A 20,883-nucleotide genomic window follows, 5' to 3' on the forward strand; every position below is an offset into this window, starting at 1 on the left:
AATTAATAAATTTCATTAATTTCAATCATAAGTCTCATATTTCTGATTTAATTGCATGCTTTTCACAAATCTCAAATATTTGTATAGGACTTGAACCATCTTAATGTTTCAGATTTTGCGAATATTTTCAGGTTGTTTTTCTTATGGTCGGTGCACGCATTGGTTTCTTTAATGGAGATTGCAGGCAGTTGTTAGATGATATAAGGATTTTACAACCAACAGTTTTACCGGCCGTTCCAAGATTATTGAACAAGTGGTATGACGAGGTAGGGTAAAATTAGATATTTATTCAGTTAGTAAATAGTATTTTTGGGTGATAAAATTTTTATCACTGTGATATTTTAAAAAACTTTCATAGTTAATTAGAATAATCTTTTTTTGCTTGATTCAATTATTTAAAATTTATTAGCTCTTTAATATGGAAACAATTCAAGCTTATGATTTCATGAAAGCTAATTAAATTAGAAAAATGAAACAAAATTAAATTACAAAAAATTTCATTTGTTTTACCACGAAATAATTACATTTAAATAATGCTCAGTCAACAGTTTGATGATGTCAATGTTTGGCAATTTATTAAGTATTTTTAGAGTTCTATTTTATCGTATCTCTAATTAAAAGAGTCATAATTAAAATTATTTTTAAAAATTTGCATTTTTAGGCAAATATTATATTTCTGTCTCAAATAAATCTGAAATTTAAGCAACAACTTAAAATGTATAAGCTTTAGTTTTGAAATATGTAAAAAGTGTGAAAACATATCGTGTGAAAATAAATGTTATTTTTGATTTTTTTTTTGTAAATTAAGATTAAAAAGGCGGAATTGTCATATACGATTGATTTCACGTTATAAAACATTCAGTGATTGTTTTCAAAATTATCATTTCAAAGACTTTTATTCAAGAATTCATAGGTTCCTATCAATAATTGAATTTTAAAGAGCAACTCTAAAGATATTTTTCTGTTAGCATCTATTTTAATTAAATTTGAACTCTTTTTTTTTTTTTTATTGTGACGCTTGGATGATAATGGTATAATCAAACATAATTTTTACGAAATTTTTCTTGCCTTTACGTTATTTAACAAGGATTCCATCAAGTAATGATAATGTGTTCACACGATAATTCTGTTTACTTCAAAGAAAAATAATTTTAGCTGTTTCAAAATAGATCGAATGCAATGCTTATTATTTGATTTTGTCAAAAACTTTTAGTTATGTATTCGGCACTTACAGAAAAGTACTCTTTTAAGAAATTTTTATTACACATTTTGGCATTTTATCCATATCGAAAACAGGAACATGAAAATTTGGAATTTATGAACTAATTTTAATAGAATTTCTGCAAATAATACCATTAGTTCTGTTTAGAAATTTTACAATTTGAAATATTATATATATCTATTTGTAATATTATCTAAAACGCAATTTGATTCTAGAATTATCTTTAAAAAAATTATTTTGCTTTTGCAATAAAGAAATTTTTTTATTGACATTTTTTCTCTTAGGCCCAGTGGTTGATTCAAAGCAATTTAAAAACAGTTATGCAAGATGAAAATTTTTTATTGGAGTAAGTTATTAATCAAAACTATTTTCAAGTATTTAGTTTAAAAATTAAAAGCTACTCATTTTGGCGATTTGTTGGCGTTCTTCAGTTCCAATGTAAATTATATTGCGGGATTGTTACGAAAAAATGTTTTAAGCAGAAAAATCGAAATATCCTTTTTTAAACCTTCGTAATGTTAGGTGTTTCCTGTTTTGAAAAATCGGCAACTGATTTCAAAATATAATTGCCGCATCTAATTGATGTGTGTCAAGAGATTATAAATCATAGCTATTTTAATATTGTTATCAAAATATATAATTTTTAACATTCATTGGAAATTCAATACAATTGCTTATTATAGTTGTTTTTGCAACTTTAAATAAAAAAAAAGTGGAAAATAAATTTATTATATGAATTCTTATAAAAATACTTACAAAATTAGTATTTTTTTAAAAAAGAAATAAATGATTGTGAATAATGCTTAAAAGAGTATGGAGATTTGAACAATAAAACTGTATTGAATTATGCAGAATTTTAACTATATACAGACGAATATTTGATTTATAAATTAATTAATGTTAATGTTTTCTTAAGTTAGCATGCATACTTAATAATATAAACTGAACAAAGATTTTTAGTATGTAATTTTTGCACGGCTTTTTGATATATTAATACAATTGTGAAAGTAAATATACAGGTACGTTTTGTTTTTCAGGCCATGAACAAGTGATTTTTGTAGGTGTATATATACTTTTATATTATTAACGGTGAAAGCGAGTGTGTGCATCCATTTGTTGATGTTCTTCAGGACAAACTGTTTGATTTAAAGTTACGAAGTATGACACACATAGTCTGGGGGTTGGGGGGTTGGGATTAGCACATCGGCGAAACATTTTTGAAATTTTAATTAAAATCTTAATTAATTAACAATTTAGAAAATCTTGTTTTTTTCCTATCTGTAATTTAAAAATATTTTAATGTATATAATTTATTTTTACATCTTCATAAATTCAAAAAATTGTTTTTTAATGTTAATGTAAAATTTGTTTTTTAAACTAATGTTTTGCTTTGTGTTTCTCTTTTATTCTTGTAAGCTAAGGAATGAGATTACGTCTTTTTTTCATATTCTTTAGTAATATCGTAATGATATTCAACTATTATTTAAGGGAATAAATAAACAAAGCCCTCTACAATTTTTAATTTTACACTTAATTTTTTTTACTGAGAAAGCTCATGTCACTACTAATGTATAGAGTGATTGATTTTTGGAACTTTATTTGTTAGAATACCAAAATGTGTGATTGTAGATAAAAATTAAAAAAAAACCCAACTCATATATACATTTAACAAATTAAACTTTTGTAGGTAGACTTTTTGCTAATTTCAGCTTTTTTTTAGAACCGAAAAAAGATTGGCTTGCAAATCTTTTCTTGATAACCTCGGAGAGAACCTTCGCCTCGTTATAACCGGTGCAGCTCCAATTTATAGCAACGTTGTTGAATTCTACACAAAATTTGTAGGCTGCAAGGTAAAATTTTTTCTTTTTTCTTTCTCGTTTCTACGTATTTGAATTATAAAAAATTATAATTATGTCTTAAAATACTGAAAGCAAAATTGAATGATATCATTGCTAATTTTTGAATTTTCCTCGCTTGTAAAGCGAGAATAAGGTGAACAAATGGTGAATTAATAGCTTTTCCTTGAATAAACTGGTATGTATTTACATCCATTATCTCAGAAATAACAGGTTATAACTTTTCAGTGTAAACTCGAATAGTTCAGCAATATAATAATATCAGCAATAAATCAGCATTTGCTGATATATGAAAATTCTTTACTGATAGATAGATTTTTCATTCCTTAACATATAATTTTTAAAGTTTTTAATCTTAAGTTACGTTTTACTGAAACATATCCAAATAATATAGAAATAATTAAATTTTTATCACACCATATAATTTAATCAAATTTATTTCCAGGTTTTAGAAATATACGGGCAAACCGAATGTGCTGGTCCATGCTGTGGAATTTTGCTAGATTCCTCTTACGATGGTAAATAAAAAAATTGCTAACCTGTCTATTGGAGGGGGAAAAAAAAGGGGGCAGATTTCACCAACCTACCCCAAGTTTGTCAAGAGATATTAGAAACTTTTATGCAATTCTTAGTAACAGAAAAATAAAATAAATCTTTTGTTAACCCTAAAGCAAACCTAGTATCTCTTTGATTCATTGTAAAAATGAAAAAAAAAAAAAAAGATATTACTTGACTGGTATTAATGCATTTACAGTAAGTGCTATAAGCCTTAGAGGTAAATGTCCTCCAAAGTTGAGAGGACATTGGAGGAAAACTTGCCTTTTTTATGAAACAAACACAAGCTAAATTTTTAGATCTAAAGGGGGGATAATTTTTTATAGATATCACTTTAAAAGTCATAATGATCACAGAGTCGTAGAAGCTCACCATGGGAGACAGTTACATATTATATAATATTTTATGCTTTCGGAAATGAAAATAAAATTTTGGAATTGGAATAATTTGAATTCTGAATACTTTCTGATATTTTTAAATCCACTGATATTTTTAAGAAGCTGATAACTTTGTTGCATCTTTTACTGATATTTTTAAGAAGTTCTATCTTGAAGTAATGATAGCTAGTATTTAGGTCTTCTTACTGCAAGCAGTTTTTTCTTCATTTACTAATTGAAGGTATGGCTCTGAGTCAAAATTTTAAAATGAATGTTTGTCGTACATTTTCATGTTTAATAATCATCTAGGTATCGGTATAAGCATACTTACCGATATAAAAATCAATATTATAAATTAATCATATCTTACACTTTTCAGATGTCATATCAATTGTCCAGAAGAATTGTTGGACAGCGAATGAAATATGAATAGTCTATCGGATAACAATTTCAAAAAGGCTTTGTACGAATGATAGGATATCAAATTTCAAAATTCCATTGTCATCATTTCTTTTTATTCTTTATGGATGTTATTAAATAGTGCGACTGAAATGAGATATCACATCAAATAGTGAAGTTTTTAAATAATATTTTCAGTCAGTTGTACATCATAATGATACAAATAAATGCCTAATGCACTTGTTTTTGACCATATACGTGATATGATTTGTCTAATTTTGACTCATATTTTAATATTAAAATAATTCTGAATATCAAACCTGTTTTTTTTCTGAATGATCTTTTTATAATTCCTAATAGTCTCTATCTTTTGTTATGTTGGACAGTGGGTGCATCCTTATGTAGCAAATCATAAAGTGCATTCATTTTTATTTTAATTTATTCAGATTTTATATCAAAGCTACCTTATTATGATGAAGTTTTCTGTTAAAAATAGAATTTTCGCTTTCTTTTATTTATTTCACTTGAAATATTGTTAAAAGATTAAATTTTTTCTTAGTTTTTAATTATATATTTTCTTCTCATGATCTGCTAGGAAAAATAATTTCGATATTAGTATTTTGCTATATTTTTTTAGGTTGTGCAGGTGCGCCGCTTCCATGTTGCATCATTAAACTTGTAGATGTTCCAGATATGGGCTATTTTTCAAAGAATTCAAAAGGCGAGGTATAACTTACATAATTTTGTGTTTTTTACTGTTAAGTTTCATGTCTACTACTCTGAAGGGTCTAACGTAAACGTATAAATATGATGAAAATCGTGTTGTATTTACTTATTTATCTTATTTAGGTATGTATCAAAGGTAAATGCGTATTTAAAGAGTACCTGAAAGATCCAGAGAAAACTGCAGAAACCTTGGATAAAGATGGATGGCTACACTCGGGAGACATTGGAATGTGGTTACCAGTAAGCTTCTGCTGATAGGCGTTTTTTTTCAAAATGTCTCAATAGAAATAATATAATATGACTTGTATGTATGATAAAATGAGAAGAATTTGTTGTTACTATTAATATGACATTTAATATTTTTTGCTAGGAACACCAAAAAGTTGCATTGAATTAATCAAAATAATTATCATTACATATGAATGTATCACAGCTTATCTCAAAAAAGCGAAAAAAGCATTCATTTTCTTAAATATTGGATCGAGCGTTATATTAACAAATACGAAGTTTTATTAAATAAGATGGGAAATTGTATGAATACATTGCTCGTGAAGGTTGTTAATGAAACGATAAAAAATTATTTTCATATGGCCTTGTAGTGTAAAAATGCCAGTTTGAAAAAAAAATCTTCCTTTGCATTTATCTGAAGAACACACAGATCTTCATGTTTCAATCTGAAAAATTAGCAGGGATATGAGCAAAACATTTATTGATTCAAACCACATTTTCATATCTCAGACTAGCACCTGTTTTTTCATGGTACTGTGGCGGATTGATACGAGCGAGGATAGAACCTGGGACCTGGTGGTTCGCAGCCCAGTAACATGACCACGGTGCAAAAGCAATTGCTCGGGTAGCGTAGCTGTTAACTGGCTCATAAGCGTTCACCACAGACTCTTCCCTCCAGTGAGTCGGAGGTGAGACGAATGATATGGCTCTTGATTTTAATGCGCCTGTACCCACTTGAGTAGCGCCAAGCGTTATGGAGAGCGTGTGTGGTTGCTGCTGCTGCGTCAAGTGAGTCTGACGACTTTGGGTTGCTGTAGGTAGATGGCGCCACAACAGCTTTACGAAGGTTGAAGGTTCATTGTCCAAGGTCATCAATGTGGCGGAATGTAGCTGATGGATATGAGCGAGGATAGAACCTGGGACCTTGTGGTTCGCAGCCCAGTAGCATGACCACGATACAAAAGCAGTTGCTCGTAGCGTGGCTGTTAACTGGCTCATAAGCTTTCACAACAGTACATTCAAGAACATATTAAAATATTTAATGCATATATAAGAATCATTAAATTATTAAAGGGTTTGAAACAGAAAATAATAAAAAGTTTACTATAACCTATAAAAATACAAAAATGATTAATGTATTAGCTATAGTGATTATCCGTATAAACATCTTCGATACCTATAAAAAGTTGTATTTTTCTAATAATACATTCATATACGTGCTACGATTACATGCAGCATAAATCTTTATCATTTTAAAACATACTACTTGTTAAAATATGCTATTTTTAAGGTAGGTTTCATAACACGTTCCATTTGCAAGCAATGAATTTGATTTTCTTGTTCGAAAACAAAGTAAATTTCTGAAGTATCACAAATGTTAAATTTTTGATTTTTTTTTTCTTTCCTGCTTCATTAAGTTGAAGTAGTAACTGTCAACCAATTAAAGATAACAGCAATAGGAGTGATTAAAAATTTCTTTCCAAGTTATGATGATTGAATGATGCACTACTTGAAATATATTCGTATATCGCAGTTTTTCAGTATTAAATAAATTTGCATATTCTAAAGTGTTTCTATCTAATTTGTGATAAACCTCTCTAAATTTAGAAATAAACCTATAGCTAAAAATTTTCTTGATAGAAGCTTGTGTTGCTTTGTCGTAGCATAGATGATGTAAAAGTAACATTTTACGGATTAAAATTTTTATATTATACATTTTAACATTATTTTATACTATGAAAATTTAACTTTGGTTACGTTTTATAATTAACTTACACAAAAGAAAAAATATTTTCATGCCCTTGTCCACGCAATTTATTGAAATTTAGTAATTGGATTTAAATAAATGTAATATTTAGGGACCTAAAGTTCCACTTTTTTTGAGATGCATTTTGTAGAATATGTGGCAAAAAATATAGATCAAATCAAATATTTTGATATTGTTTCTCATTTACAAGAAAATAAAAAGAGAACCATACATAAACATATATAAAAATCATACAAGACAGATATAAACAATATTGTTACTTAAAAAATAAACTAAACATAATTTGTTAATTGTTTTTTTAAAGCTCTAGTTTAAACAATATTAATTTGTTTCAGTTTATTAGAACACTTATGGATGTCTTGAAAACGATTATATTGCTGAATCTTTTCTTTTGTGAATCTATCTTGTTATAAATTTAAAGCGTAATACTTATTTCTATAATAGTTAGTTTTTCTTATTTTTACTATAACTCGTTGTCTGAAACCAAATCAACTATCCTCAGTACAAAAAGTCATTTTTTTCTGATGAATAGAATGTGTCAAATTTAATTGTTGCTTACATCCTTGATTAAAGAAATAAAACAGACAAAAAGCTTCGAATACATGAAAAAAATGTAATCGAATGCTGTATTAAGTGACGAATGTAATTATTGTTTTTATGTAATAGTGGCGATAAAATAAGATCGTGCTTCTAAAAAATTATCCAACCTAAATTTAATTTTTCTTGTTCGTTTCGATTATTTTTATAACATTAAGGAACTTTTTTTATAATTTTTTTTTAATATATGGATTCTTTTTGTACACATATATTCGTTAGAATACATAGTGTAAATTGAAGCTTTTTATTTTCTTTACTTAAAGTTATTATCGTCTGCGATGGTAGCAGAAATGATTTATCTTAAGATAAGATATTTACGAATAAAAAATTATTGCAATCAGTGCACAATTTTTCAAAATAACCTACTATCTTTCATATGAAGTGTTATGCGTTTCGCATGTAGATTTTTATATGTTATTATGAATAACTTTGTTGAAGCATAGATTAGGAAAAATTGTGTTTTCTTATTTAATATATAATAAATTTTGTTTTGATAAATATAATTTAATTTTTCTTTTACTAGAATGGTACACTGAAAATAATAGACAGGAAAAAGAATATTTTGAAGCTTGCACAAGGTTTATATGTTGCTCCCGAAAAGATCGAAACTATTTATGCTCTTAGCCAATTCGTCTCGCAGGTTTATGTGTATGGAGAGAGTCTAAAGGTACAATTTACACTCCATAAACTTATAGAATAAATATTTTGGGAATAAAAATTATTTAAATAATTTATCATTTAATTAATTATTATAATTTTATGCATTTTTTAAAATTTTTAGTTGAAATGGTGCTGAGTTCTAATTTTACTGATTTGATCGAAATTTGTTTTGAACACTCTCTGAGGAATATTGGATTTTTATTGAGGACAGCCATTTTTAGTTATGCTGGAATGAGATTTTGTTCTGGAGGAAAAATTTGATCAATTTTGAATTAAGATCAAATTTTGCACGCAAAAAAATTTTAATAAATTTATTAATTCCCAATAAATATTTCCAGACTCTTAACTAGCAAAAATATAGCTAAATTTCCTTTACGCTTTATAAGTGACTGTAAGTATATATTTTTTTCTCTGATAAAGGTGTTTCTGAAACTACCAACGAATCGATGAATTCAAAATTTTCGACTGCTATGGAAAATTCGATATGTACGATGAGCCTTTATTTGATTCTAGAATTGATTAAAAAATTTCCAATATCTTTAATTAATTTGTTGATAATTGATTCAATATTTCTTCCTAATGATCGACTCTCAGAAAATTGATAGATTTTATAGTATCTGAAATATACATTCAAATTTTGAAATATAAAAACCATAAAATTAATTATGTAAGTATTTTCAGAACTTCTTGGTTGCCATTGTGATCCCTGATAAAGACACTGTAATGTCGTGGTGCAAGGAAAATTTAAAATGCAATTTATGGAATGAAATTTGCAACCATCCTGTAAGTCCAACCAAACTTTAGTCACTTTGAAAATTTTCTTTTTGACTTATACATTTTCTCTGAAATATTTCGTAATCAGACAATTTCGGCAGTTAACAAGAAGTAAAGTTCCATATCATTCAGATGTAATTTAATCAATCATTTTGCTATCATTTAATAGATGATATCAGACCTTTTATAGTAGATCGAAGTGTTATACCGCTCTAGACTAAATTTACTTTTCACCTGAAAGTGTGTAAATTCCATTTTTTTAAGTTTATTTATTGGCATTTTTTAAATAAAATTTGTTTGTAGGAAAGAAAGATTTATAGTCTTTTTAAATCTCAACTGTTTTATTTACCAAATCTATAATCTTAATGTATGTTAAATCGGTGATCACAGATTTCAAAGTTCAATAAATATTTTGTAATGTGCATGGAGATACATTTATACAAAGTTTCAATTAATTTCAAACAGTTATTTTTGCTTCAGCAAATGTCTAATTGCGTGATTTTCTTCCATTACTGAAATCTGAAAAAAATAAGTTTGCTTGTAGAATTGCATGCTCTTTAGATCGTCTTGAAGAAAATACGTGAATTCGACGCCAGGAATTTTCTTAATTCTGATTAGCCTAAAATAAAGAAATTGATAATTGTCCTGAAATAATGATATTCAAAGCATTATAAGTCTATCGGTTTGATTGCTGAAGATTGAAATGTTAAACAATCAAGATTGCTTGACTGCAAATGATCCAAAGGATAGAAGAATTGTATAAAATTCAAACATCATAATTGTTTTCATAACTACATTTACAGATAAAATAAAATAAAATATTACTTAAGGCACATTTAAATCATTTTGAAAATAAAACTGAAAATTGAATTTTATAATGAACCAGAGAATCTTTTTAATAAATAATTCTTTGAGATATTGAGCAAACAATAAAATTTTTGTTTGTAATGCACATAAGATTTTTGTGCTAAAAGATACGATTGTCTTTAATCATATTTTTTAAAAAATGTGTTTGGTTTCAAAAATATAAGTTTTTAGGTTTATTGAAGTTTTAGTATTTCCGTTTCAATTTCAAGTTCAAATTTTAAGAGAGCTTACAGAATATTAAAGACGTATATACTACAGAATATCATAAGGCATCTATAGCAATATAAGTAATATAACGCTTAAAATTTAAAGCTTAAAAAATATTTTGTTTGAAGAAGTTTTAAGATATTAAATTATATAAAATATTTATTTGAAAATTTTACTAGTATTATTCGAAATGAATCAGTTGGTCACCAAAGAAAGTTAAAAGGGAATAATAATACAGTGCTGAAGCGCGAAAGTTAGATAGAATTAATATATATATATATATATATATATATATATACACCAGTTGTTGGAACTGGACAACTAATTTTTGATTTTGCCAATTATCTTTATTGTATAAATTATTTATGAGACACCTTTTTAAATTTCTTTTGAATATGTAACTATTTTTTTCTGTGCACAGGCAGTTAAAAAACTTATTTTTGAAGACATGCTGAGAAGAGGAAAAGAACTTGGACTTAATTCAATTGAACAGGTAATTTACCTTCAAAAAAATTTTGAAAGAAAATGTAAAGTCGAACTCCGAATCATGCAATGGTTGTTCTTTTTTCTCCAAATCATTGCACTTTAGATTGATGGTAAATAAAATTACTAATAATTTTAATTTATGGCTGCTTTAACATAGAATCAAGAAAATGGATTCTCCCTTTAGCTCGTTGAAGCATAAGATCTGCTGTTTGTTTCGATTGCCCTTGGCATTAATAATTATATCTTTATTAGCAATTAATATAAATCAGGATCTATAACAAATATTATAAGAAAGCAGAATTACTTGCATTATAATTATTTATTTACGAAAGAATAATTATTTCCTTGTGTATGAGAGAGAGAAAGGGGGGGGTTCAAACTTTGTATGTTGTATGTCACCAATGTGTAAGTTGCATGTATCTTATTACTTTAACATCCTAAATATAAAAGAAAAAAAATAATGGTTCAGCTACTCTACAAGTATGCAATAAGTTATTTCATAAATGACTTATAACTTCATTATGAAATATTTATGTGTTGATATTTAAATGTTACTTAAACAAATTTGCTCTTGCTGTAACTTTTATTTCACTCAGCTCTTAGAAGATAAACTTTTATTTCATTCAGATAAAAAGAATGTTGACTGAGTTTTACTTTTTCGAAAATAGGCATGAGAAATGAAACGTCCAATTACTTTGGTGCTTGCCAGTGTAATAAAGTGACAATCACAGGTATTACTGATGATAATTAACACATGAAGTTACATGGTTACATGTGAAAACTATTCATAGGACATGATAGAGTTTGGAGGCTTCTCAATGAAACTCATTTGTCTATAGGCGTAGCGAGATCTTCAGGGATTTCATAAAAACTTGAGTTAAACTCTTCTTTAGTATGCCTTTTGAGCGTATTGCCAATATGCAATTCACAAAGGATAGTTTGGCTAGTTACCCTTCGGTATCTTTTCTTCCATTGTTTACCGTAGCAGCCGCATTGCTTTCTAACCTTGACTACTTGGCATCTTTAAACATATAAAAGGCCAGCTTAAATTTATAGTTAGATTAAAAAAATAATTATGCAATATTTCCTCATTGCTAGTTAACAAGCTGATCAAGAATGATAGTAAATATGGATTGCTATCGTCTTTAAGTGGATGTAAAATGTAGACAGCTTCATCATGAAAATACTTTCTTACACAAATGAGAGCATGAAACAAAGCTGAATAGTCTAAAGAAGTTTAATTTTATTTATAAAAGTAAGTTAAGACCTAAATACCTTTTTTTAAAAATGTAAATTCTGAGAATTTATAAAATGAAAAGGAAAGAAAATAAATTTAATTAAAAAAAATCGATACACGCATGCTGTTTGTAATTTAGTCTGAGCAGAAAAAAAAAGAATGATAAAGATAATTAGAATACTGAAAGAGCATGATCACTCGATCGTTTCGTACCTTAGAAAGGAAGTAAGCCATTTTTGCAGAGAGGGACAGAAGAGAAGTTCCTTTAGAATAGTAGAAGGTCTTAAACGAAATCTTACACTAGTTAAATTTGGATCATCTAAAAATCCTATGAACTTGCTGGAATTTTATTCCAACTGAGCGGCAGCAAAGTTTTACATCAAATTCTGCTCCTTTTTTCCTATCTTTAAATTTTCATTCGAAAATTTTATAGTGATTATCTACATCTCGCTGTATCGTTGAAACTATTTATGACTACTTAGAAAAATGTTCCTTTTGAAAAAATAATTAGTTTTTACTTTTTTCCATTGTTGTAAAATTTAGGTTAAGGAGGAAAAAAAACCCATTTGATATGTTAGTAATGGCAAATATTCATAAATTATGTGACGTGAATCCATGAACATATAATTCGCCTTTATATCTTCAAAATGAATAATTCTGAGAATTAGAGCTCCTGAATCTTTTTTCATAAAAGCTTCTCGTTGTTAAAAATTACGAGGTATCGCTGTATATGGTAAGAAAATACAGAAATCACATAAACATAAATATTCGGAAGCAGCGTGCATATCGTAATAACTTAAATTTCATTTGATATGCTTACAGTTATAATTCCAACTTAAGCATTTTATTTTAAATAGTTTAGTTTATTGATTTTACAGTTTCTAAGCACTTGAAAAGCTTTTTTAAATCAATTTTCCATTTTCAAAAATTTGACTAAAAATTATGAAGTTGTAGATTTTTTAAAAAAACCTAAAGTTTCCTATTGAATTCAAAGTATCCGCCTTTGTTAAAAACATCAAATATATTTGTTAATTTTTTTTTATAGATCGATTTTTTTTTCTTTTTTAAAACCTTTAGCTATTTTTTTTTCTGTGAGTATAAGAAAAAAGTTAAAATATTAGAATTTATTCTATAACAATCAAAACGGAAATAATATTCGGAAACAAAAATTAGCCTTCAAATTGCAACATTTTGCTATTTCCTTACTTTTTAATATACAGGGTGTTTATAAAGTCCCGGACCCATTTTGATGTTTAATAACTCATAAAATAATAAAGATGTAAACACACTTATGGCATTTATTGATGGAATAACTCATATATTTTCCTTTTCAGGTTTGAATATTTTTACTTTTGTAAATATCGTCTGCGCGTGTGGTTAATTTCAGATAATTTCATTTTCCAGTCTAAATATCTGTACTTTTCTAAATATTGTCTGCTTATTAATTGCATTTTTCTCTCTTTTGTTTTTGGCAACTATTGCAATGTTATGTTTACTTTTGATGTGTTTGTTCTATGTAGTACTTTTGTATGTGATGTTTTATTCGAGCGGATATTAAGGAGAATGCCTACACCACAAGAGAAAGCACAGATTTTATGGGGAGTCATAGAAATGAAATCGATAGTGCAAGCACAGAGAAATTTCAGAAGAATTTACCAAAAAGATCCTCCATCCAAAAACAGCATCTTGCGGTGGAAAAAGAATTTTCTAGAAATTGGAAGTATCGAAGATAAGAAACGTTCCAGACGTCCTTGCACAAGTGATTTTGATGTTGAGCGTGTCAGAGAGACATTTTTACACAATCCTAGAATATCTGTGAGATCAGCGGCAACAGAATTGGATATGCCAATTTCGACGGTGTAGAAGGTTATTAAGAAAAAAATTAAGACTGCATGCATACAAAGTTCAAATTGTTCAAGTTTTGGAACCGAACGATAGGCCTAGGAGGATGGCCTTTGCAACAGATATGCTAAGGAAGATAGAAGATGCTGCTGATTTTCTGAAGAGCATAATGTTCTCCGATGAAGCATCCTTTCATGTTTCTGGCATTGTTAATCGCCATAATGTGCGCAAATGGCTCTGTGGATGCCGACATGCTTGCCGCTACCTGGCGTGAAATTGACTATCGACTTGATATTCTCCGTGTGACGAAGGGGGCACACGTGGAAGTTCATTGACAAGGGTCATGAAACTTTTTGAGTCTATTTAACCATTTATGTTATTAATTTAAATCTATCTTTACTATTTTATGAGTTATTAAACATCAAAATGGGTCCGGGACTTTATAAACACCCTGTATAATATGGTAAAAGCAATTTATGATATGAATTTTGAAAAAAACTTATATTGTATTGGGCATATACAGTGGCTCAAAAAATTGAGAGTACACCTTACGTTTACTTGATAAATGCGACTTTCAATATAAATAACACATTAACGGGAAGTGCAAACTTGTTTTTATTTTTACACATAACAAATTGTTTAATTTAGAGTAAAAACAAAGAAAAATCAACAAAAAACTTCTAAATTGAAAAGTTTCAGAAGCATTTTAAGTAAACATACGCATAATTTCACCTCAAAAAATTGAGAATACACCAATGAAATTCTTGTAATATTTAGCATAAAAAGAACGTGTCAGTATTTATTTGCATGTCTTTTGGCTCTTATAATGGTCTCTAAACGTCATGGTATCGATTCGACCCATTTTTGGTGGTATCTGAAGATATTTTACCCCATTCTTCTTGCACCATTTGTTTTAAATGGGTTTTGTTTCTAATTTTGTATTTTTGAACCACTTTTTCGAGTATCCCCAACAAATATTCAATGGCATTGATGTCAGGGTACTGTGGTGGTGTGTGTAATTGTTGTTTACAATGGGAAAGACATCATCTTTTGACGTTACGTGCATTCTGTTTGGGGTTGTTGTCCTGCTGGAAAATGGAATTTCCATCTAAACCCAAATTTTTAACACTTTCCTTTATATTGCTGCTACCATATGGTTCATCCAACTTATTGCAAAAACTTTTCAAATCATAGGCAGAAGTGTAAGTGCTGAAACTGTGCTAAATGCCATTAAACAAACTGGATATAAAAGTAGCATTTTTAGAGAGAAACCGTTCATCAGCTTGCAAATTCAGAAAAAGCATTTGAAGTTTGCAAAAACTCATCAATTGAAGACCAATAACCTTTGGAAGAAATCTATATTTAGTAATGAAAGAAACCTCAACTTTTTTGGCAGTGACAACCATCTTACTGTATGGAGAAAGCCTAATACTGCTTTGTATCTAAAAAATTTACATCCTACAGTTAAACATGATGGTGACTTCCTGATTATTTGAGGTTACATGGCTTCATTCGGGGTAGGAAATTTAATTTTTATAGATGGAATTATAAATGATACGGTTTACTTGGATATACTTCTCAGAAACCTAAAGGAAAGTGCTAAAAATATGGGTTTAGATGGAAATTTCATTTTCCAGTGAGACAACGACCCCAAACAGAATACACGTAACTTCAAAATATGGTGTCTTTTTCATTATAAATAGCAGTTACACACACCACCACAGTACCCCGACATCAATGCCATTAAATATTCATGGGCCATACCCGAAAAAGGGGTTCAAAAATACAAAATTAGAAACAAAACCCATTTAAAACAAGTGGTGCACAAGAAGAATAGGGTAAAATATCTTCAGATACCACTAAAAATTGGTCGAATCGGTACCATGACGTTTAGAGACCATTATAAGAGCCAAAAGATATGCAATTTAATAGTGACACTTTGTTTCTATGCGTGATATTGCAAATATTTCATTGGTGTATTCTCAATTTTTTGAGGCAAAATTATGCGTATGTTTATTTAAAATGCTTCTGAAAATTTTCAATTTAGAAATTTTTAGTTGATTTGTCTTTATTTTTACTCTAAATTAAACCATTTGTTATGTGTAAAAATAAAATCAAGTTTGCACTTCCCGGTAATGTGTTATTTATATTGAAAGTCGGATTTATGAAGTAAAAATAAGGTGTACTCTCAATTTTTTGAGCCACTGTATATCAAAGAGTTGGAGCCAGAATTCAAAGACTCTAATCAAAAGAATGTACAAAAGAACTAATAAGAAAAGGAAAACTGACATCAATAAATTATAAAACTTCTACGAAATTATAATTCGCAGCAACAAATCCAATTTACAAAAGTACTCTTATTGCAGTGTTTCTTTATAGTTACATTGTCAAAACCCGAATGATGCTAATGGTTGGTGCAAGTATCAACAAGCAAAAGCATTCAAGGATATGGTAGCAGAGCCCTTACAGCATATAATAGACGAAATAAAGCATATTTTTAAGAAATTGTCAGATCAATGAATACTGTATATCTGCTTAGAAAAAAGAAAAATACAAATGGATATTTTAATGGCACGCTAAGAAAGTCTGAAACAACATTTTGTAGAGTTAGTTCAATGCATTTAGGATCATTTATACTTGTGATTTATTTTAATTATGTAGGGTTATAAAGTTATATTTATGGTTATAAATTGTTTAAAGTTGTGAATGAAAAGTTAAACGTTAAGTGAATTGACATTAATTGAAAATGAGATAACTAATGTTTCCAAATGTCATTCTCTCCCAAAAAACAAAAATTCCTCGAAAAGCAAAACATTTTTACCCAAATAAGAAACAATTGTAAAATAAGAAAATGAAGGTCAAATCAATCGCCGTGAAAACTTTCAATCTCTTGAGATTATAGGAAACATGTTTTTCAATGAAAGGGAATCTTTAACAATTGCAATTGGTTCTAAACTTTGTTTTTCATAAAAATTTCTCATAAAAAGATCTAATAGATAATTATCGGAAAGTTACAATATAGGCTTCAAAGAGAGGTGAATACTACAAAAGTTTTAGTTATGTAAGAGTAATGCAATGAAAACGAGCTCTAACCAATTAAAAAGAATTTAATACACAACCACTTACACAAAACACACACTTAGTCAATATTTATATTTACAAGCTTAACATAAGAAAATCTCGCAATCGGCTTGGTTTCACAAGGTTTACAGTTTTGCGGTTAGCCTCGTACTGCCGCCGTGATGGGCGAGGAGGTTGGCGCGCTGGCTTCAGTTGAGAGTGTTACAGTTGGCGAAATACTTTATCATTTATAAGCGTTTATATCAGTCGTAAATTAAAAAAATAACATATTTATACACATTTTCCCCCATAATTTAGTTGCACTTTAAATTTTTTAAAAGTAAGGGCCTTTTCATAGATTATTATTTGTTATAACTTGGCTTCGAAGAAAATTAAGATTGTGGCATTACAATTTGGCATATAGTATTAATCTTTTGGACACATTTAATTAAAATTTACTATAAATTCCACTGCTTCTCAAAAACTATTTTATGTGCCGTTTATTTTGAAAGTGGGCCAAGTCCATTTTTGAAAAAAATGGGGGTAATGGCAGTTATAGATAAAACTTGTTATGATCTTTTTATGCGTAAAAAATTTATAGTAAAAAAATTTAGATTCTAGTATTTGGGAGATGGAAGTTTTAGCTCTTAACAGTATTGAAAATCTGTTTATTTTGAAAGTGGTGCAAGTCCATCTTGGATTGAAATTATATTTTACCCAATATATTACGGCAAAATTTAGCTCCGGTTGCTGTATGGTGAAGCAAATGGGGCCGTTTGACATCTTGTCTGAAATCTAGGATGTTTCTTTTTATCTATTATTGATATTGAAAATCGGAGGTTGTACAGTATTTAATAAATAATAAAAAGTATATCTTAATTTTGTGTGTCGATAATAATATGTTTACTTCCCTCACCAATTATTCAGTCCAATGACAATGAAATAAATATCATTGATCACAAATTTTTATTGTCAGGACATTCATTTCTACCGAATGATTGTGATTTTGGAGTGGAACTATCCAGTAACTATTCAATCCAGAAACCAGTTCCTTGCATATTCCCCAGGATTATTATAAAGTAATACAAAATTGTCAAAAACACAATAAATTTTTAGTACATAAAATTAAACGTGGAAATTTATTTTCAACCCAATCTCTGGAAAACGCGGCTTTAAAAAGAAAGAAAAATACCTATGGAGAAATCGTGAATTGATTAACTATATGATGGATCAGATTTACAAAGGGTGTATCATACAAAATTTTCAACAAAATTTCGATAGAACAAGATTTTGAATTTAAAATTATCGATTTGTCAACACAACGAGGAAGGTAAATAATTCCAAGTAATTTCAGAAATATAAAATTATCTTTTATGTATGAAAAAATGAGATTTATTACATCTGAAAAATACAAGGATATGATGGATTTATTACCATATATACCTCCCGTCCATCATGAACATTTTAAAATGTTAAACCCTGAATAAAATTCAATTTAATTATACCTAATTATAAACTAAAAATTTATAATTTCATTGAAATTCTTAATAAAACTGAATTGTTTTTTGTTATGTTATATTTTCTACAAAAATATTCTTTATTTTGTTTCACTTTTTATCAAATGGTTAAATATTTATAAAAATTTTAATGGTATTTTGTTTTTATTATTAAAAATGGCTGATGCAACTGAAATATTTCCCAATTAAATGTACGTTCAAAATAATTCATTAATTTTGAAAGTGAGGCAAGTCCATTTAGTTATAATAAAACTCTTATTTTTTTAATCAGCACTATAAACACTATTGGATTACGAACTTACATTATCTGGTACCATAAAATACAAAAAAATATATCTATTAATACTTACCAATATTTTTAAATTTATTAAAACGCAAACCTTTAAATATCTCGCAATAACAAAAAATGGATTTGCCCCATTTTCAAAATAAACTGCTCGTATTTACTGAAAAAATTGTTTCATCTTTTTTGTGTTTATAATTGAAAACGCTTCTAAAATAATAATAATAAAAAATCCAAAAATCCAAAAAAAAAAAAAAAATCCAAAAACATAAATATGAAAGATTAAATCTGAATTAACAAATCGACAGAAAGGTATTGTTGTATTCAAAAAACATTCCCATTCCTGAACTTTATTCTTGTCCTGGACATAAAAATAAAGCATCATTCATTTATAAAATATTTCAAGTGAAAGGATAAAATTATTTCATTTAATTAAATAACATAAAATTATTTCATTTATTATATTCTAGAATTTTCATATATATTACGTAGATTTATTATATTTTTTGGGCATATCGATTAGCAGTGGATTATGCATAAATTACTAGCCAATAAAAATTAGATTATCGTAAGATAAACTATATCAATGCTGGCACCTAAGATTCGGAATATATTTCTCTTTCCTTTTGCAGGTTAAAGCCATACATTGCCATCCTGAGGTTTTGACATTCGAAGCTGGTTTTCTTACTCCAACATTGAAAATGAAGAGAGATTTTTGCAAAAAGTACTTTGCAAAAGAGATTGAAATTTTGTATAGCAGTTATAATGAATGCGTTTAAAATCTACTGTATAAAAGAATTTTGTGTATCATTTAATAGTTTTTGTAATTTTTATAAAAAATAAAATATCATTTCTTTCTTTGAAAATTTAACAAATGCTTTAGTTTGAATATTACAATTTTTTTTTCTTAATTCTCCAAATTATCTTTCCATATATTCTTTCATATTTCATTGCAGACTGTTTGTATTAGGTAATCATCTGATTTGTCAGGAATATGGAAGTGTTTAGCTTCAATTAAATCACATATGCACAATTGACCATTATGATTTCCTCAATAAACTATTTTTAAGCATTGAATTTGACAGATATTAAAACTATCTTGCACCTGTTTCTGCTTATTGTATACATGAATTTTCAAAATTCAGTCTGGATATTTCGTGACGATATAGTGCCATTAAAGATCTTGTGCCAATCACATCTTGTTCCATCAGGATATTTCGTGACGATATAGTGCCATTAAAGATCTTGCGCCAATCACATCTTGTTCCATCAACATATCACGATCTCAATGGTAGAGATCATGGCATATCTATTCTACCATCAAAAACTTTTGTTTCTAGGTAATCTAATAATTTGAATTTGCACTTCGTGTTTAAAAATTATTGAAGAAACTTTATTACACTCAAAATAATTAAAATGAATATCTGACTATTTCTTGTCATCCTATACGGATGATCATTGATCCAGGGATAACAGTTTTTGGTATAAGCATATTTTGGGGTGTGGAAAATGGATCTCGAGGACAGCGTTTTAAAACCAAAAATGTAATCATTTTAAAAATTAAATTTTCAAATTAAAAATGTTATTATTTTAACAGCTAAGCAAAATTTTTTATTCTTCGGAGATAACTACTTATAAAAATACTATTGCATAAAAATCATTTTTCAACTACTTTACTATTCCAAAAAAAATTATCATTTCATCTGTACCAATTTAATTGTTGTTACTGAAATTTTTTTTAACATTAATTTAAAAATATAACAGGTATATTGCTAAAAGTGAACAAGTTAAAGAAGTAAATTTTGAGAAATTGGAAGTTGCCGATGATGATGACAGAATTGTATTGTTTCTTTGTTATTTTGGCATTTTCATGTTGTTTATTTACTTTTTAACTTTAAAATCAGTAATTTTGCACCTTATAGGAAAATTTTCAAGAAAAGACGAGTCACTGATTTTGGAATTAAAGACCTATAGGATCTTTAACAGCTAAAACAGACCTCAAAAGCTGGTCAAATTCGACTCTACCTAACTCGAGAAAATAACTTAATAGATTTTTTATCACAATTTTATAAGACATTTTTCCTTTCAATTGTAAATTTTTAAGTCACTTAAATAATTTTCAATAATTAAAATACATGTGAAAAGAAAACATGCTTCCGTATAAATTGTCGAAAGCAGAGTTTCCTGGCGCGCAAAGTTTTTCAGAAAATGAGCAATTTATA

The 20,883-nt window shown here is 27.9% G+C and overlaps 1 protein-coding gene across 2 annotated transcripts in view; it reads left to right on the forward strand.

The window, feature by feature from the left end:
* The window catches only part of LOC129963778 (long-chain-fatty-acid--CoA ligase 1-like), a 35,435-nt gene extending 15,899 nt beyond the window's left edge, over nt 1–19,536 (forward strand). For both annotated transcript variants that reach the window (XM_056078330.1, XM_056078331.1), the window contains exons 11-20: nt 132–266; nt 1,507–1,568; nt 2,943–3,072; nt 3,524–3,596; nt 5,047–5,135; nt 5,259–5,375; nt 8,252–8,395; nt 9,070–9,171; nt 10,658–10,729; nt 19,294–19,536. In XM_056078330.1, the coding sequence (XP_055934305.1) occupies nt 132–266; nt 1,507–1,568; nt 2,943–3,072; nt 3,524–3,596; nt 5,047–5,135; nt 5,259–5,375; nt 8,252–8,395; nt 9,070–9,171; nt 10,658–10,729; nt 19,294–19,440 (1,071 nt within the window). In that variant the 3' untranslated portion in view covers nt 19,441–19,536. The remainder of the gene's footprint in view (nt 1–131; nt 267–1,506; nt 1,569–2,942; nt 3,073–3,523; nt 3,597–5,046; nt 5,136–5,258; nt 5,376–8,251; nt 8,396–9,069; nt 9,172–10,657; nt 10,730–19,293) is intronic.
* Nucleotides 19,537–20,883: the final 1,347 nt, after the last annotated feature.

Source organism: Argiope bruennichi, chromosome 3, assembly GCF_947563725.1.
Source record: "Argiope bruennichi chromosome 3, qqArgBrue1.1, whole genome shotgun sequence".
Taxonomy (NCBI): domain Eukaryota; kingdom Metazoa; phylum Arthropoda; class Arachnida; order Araneae; family Araneidae; genus Argiope; species Argiope bruennichi.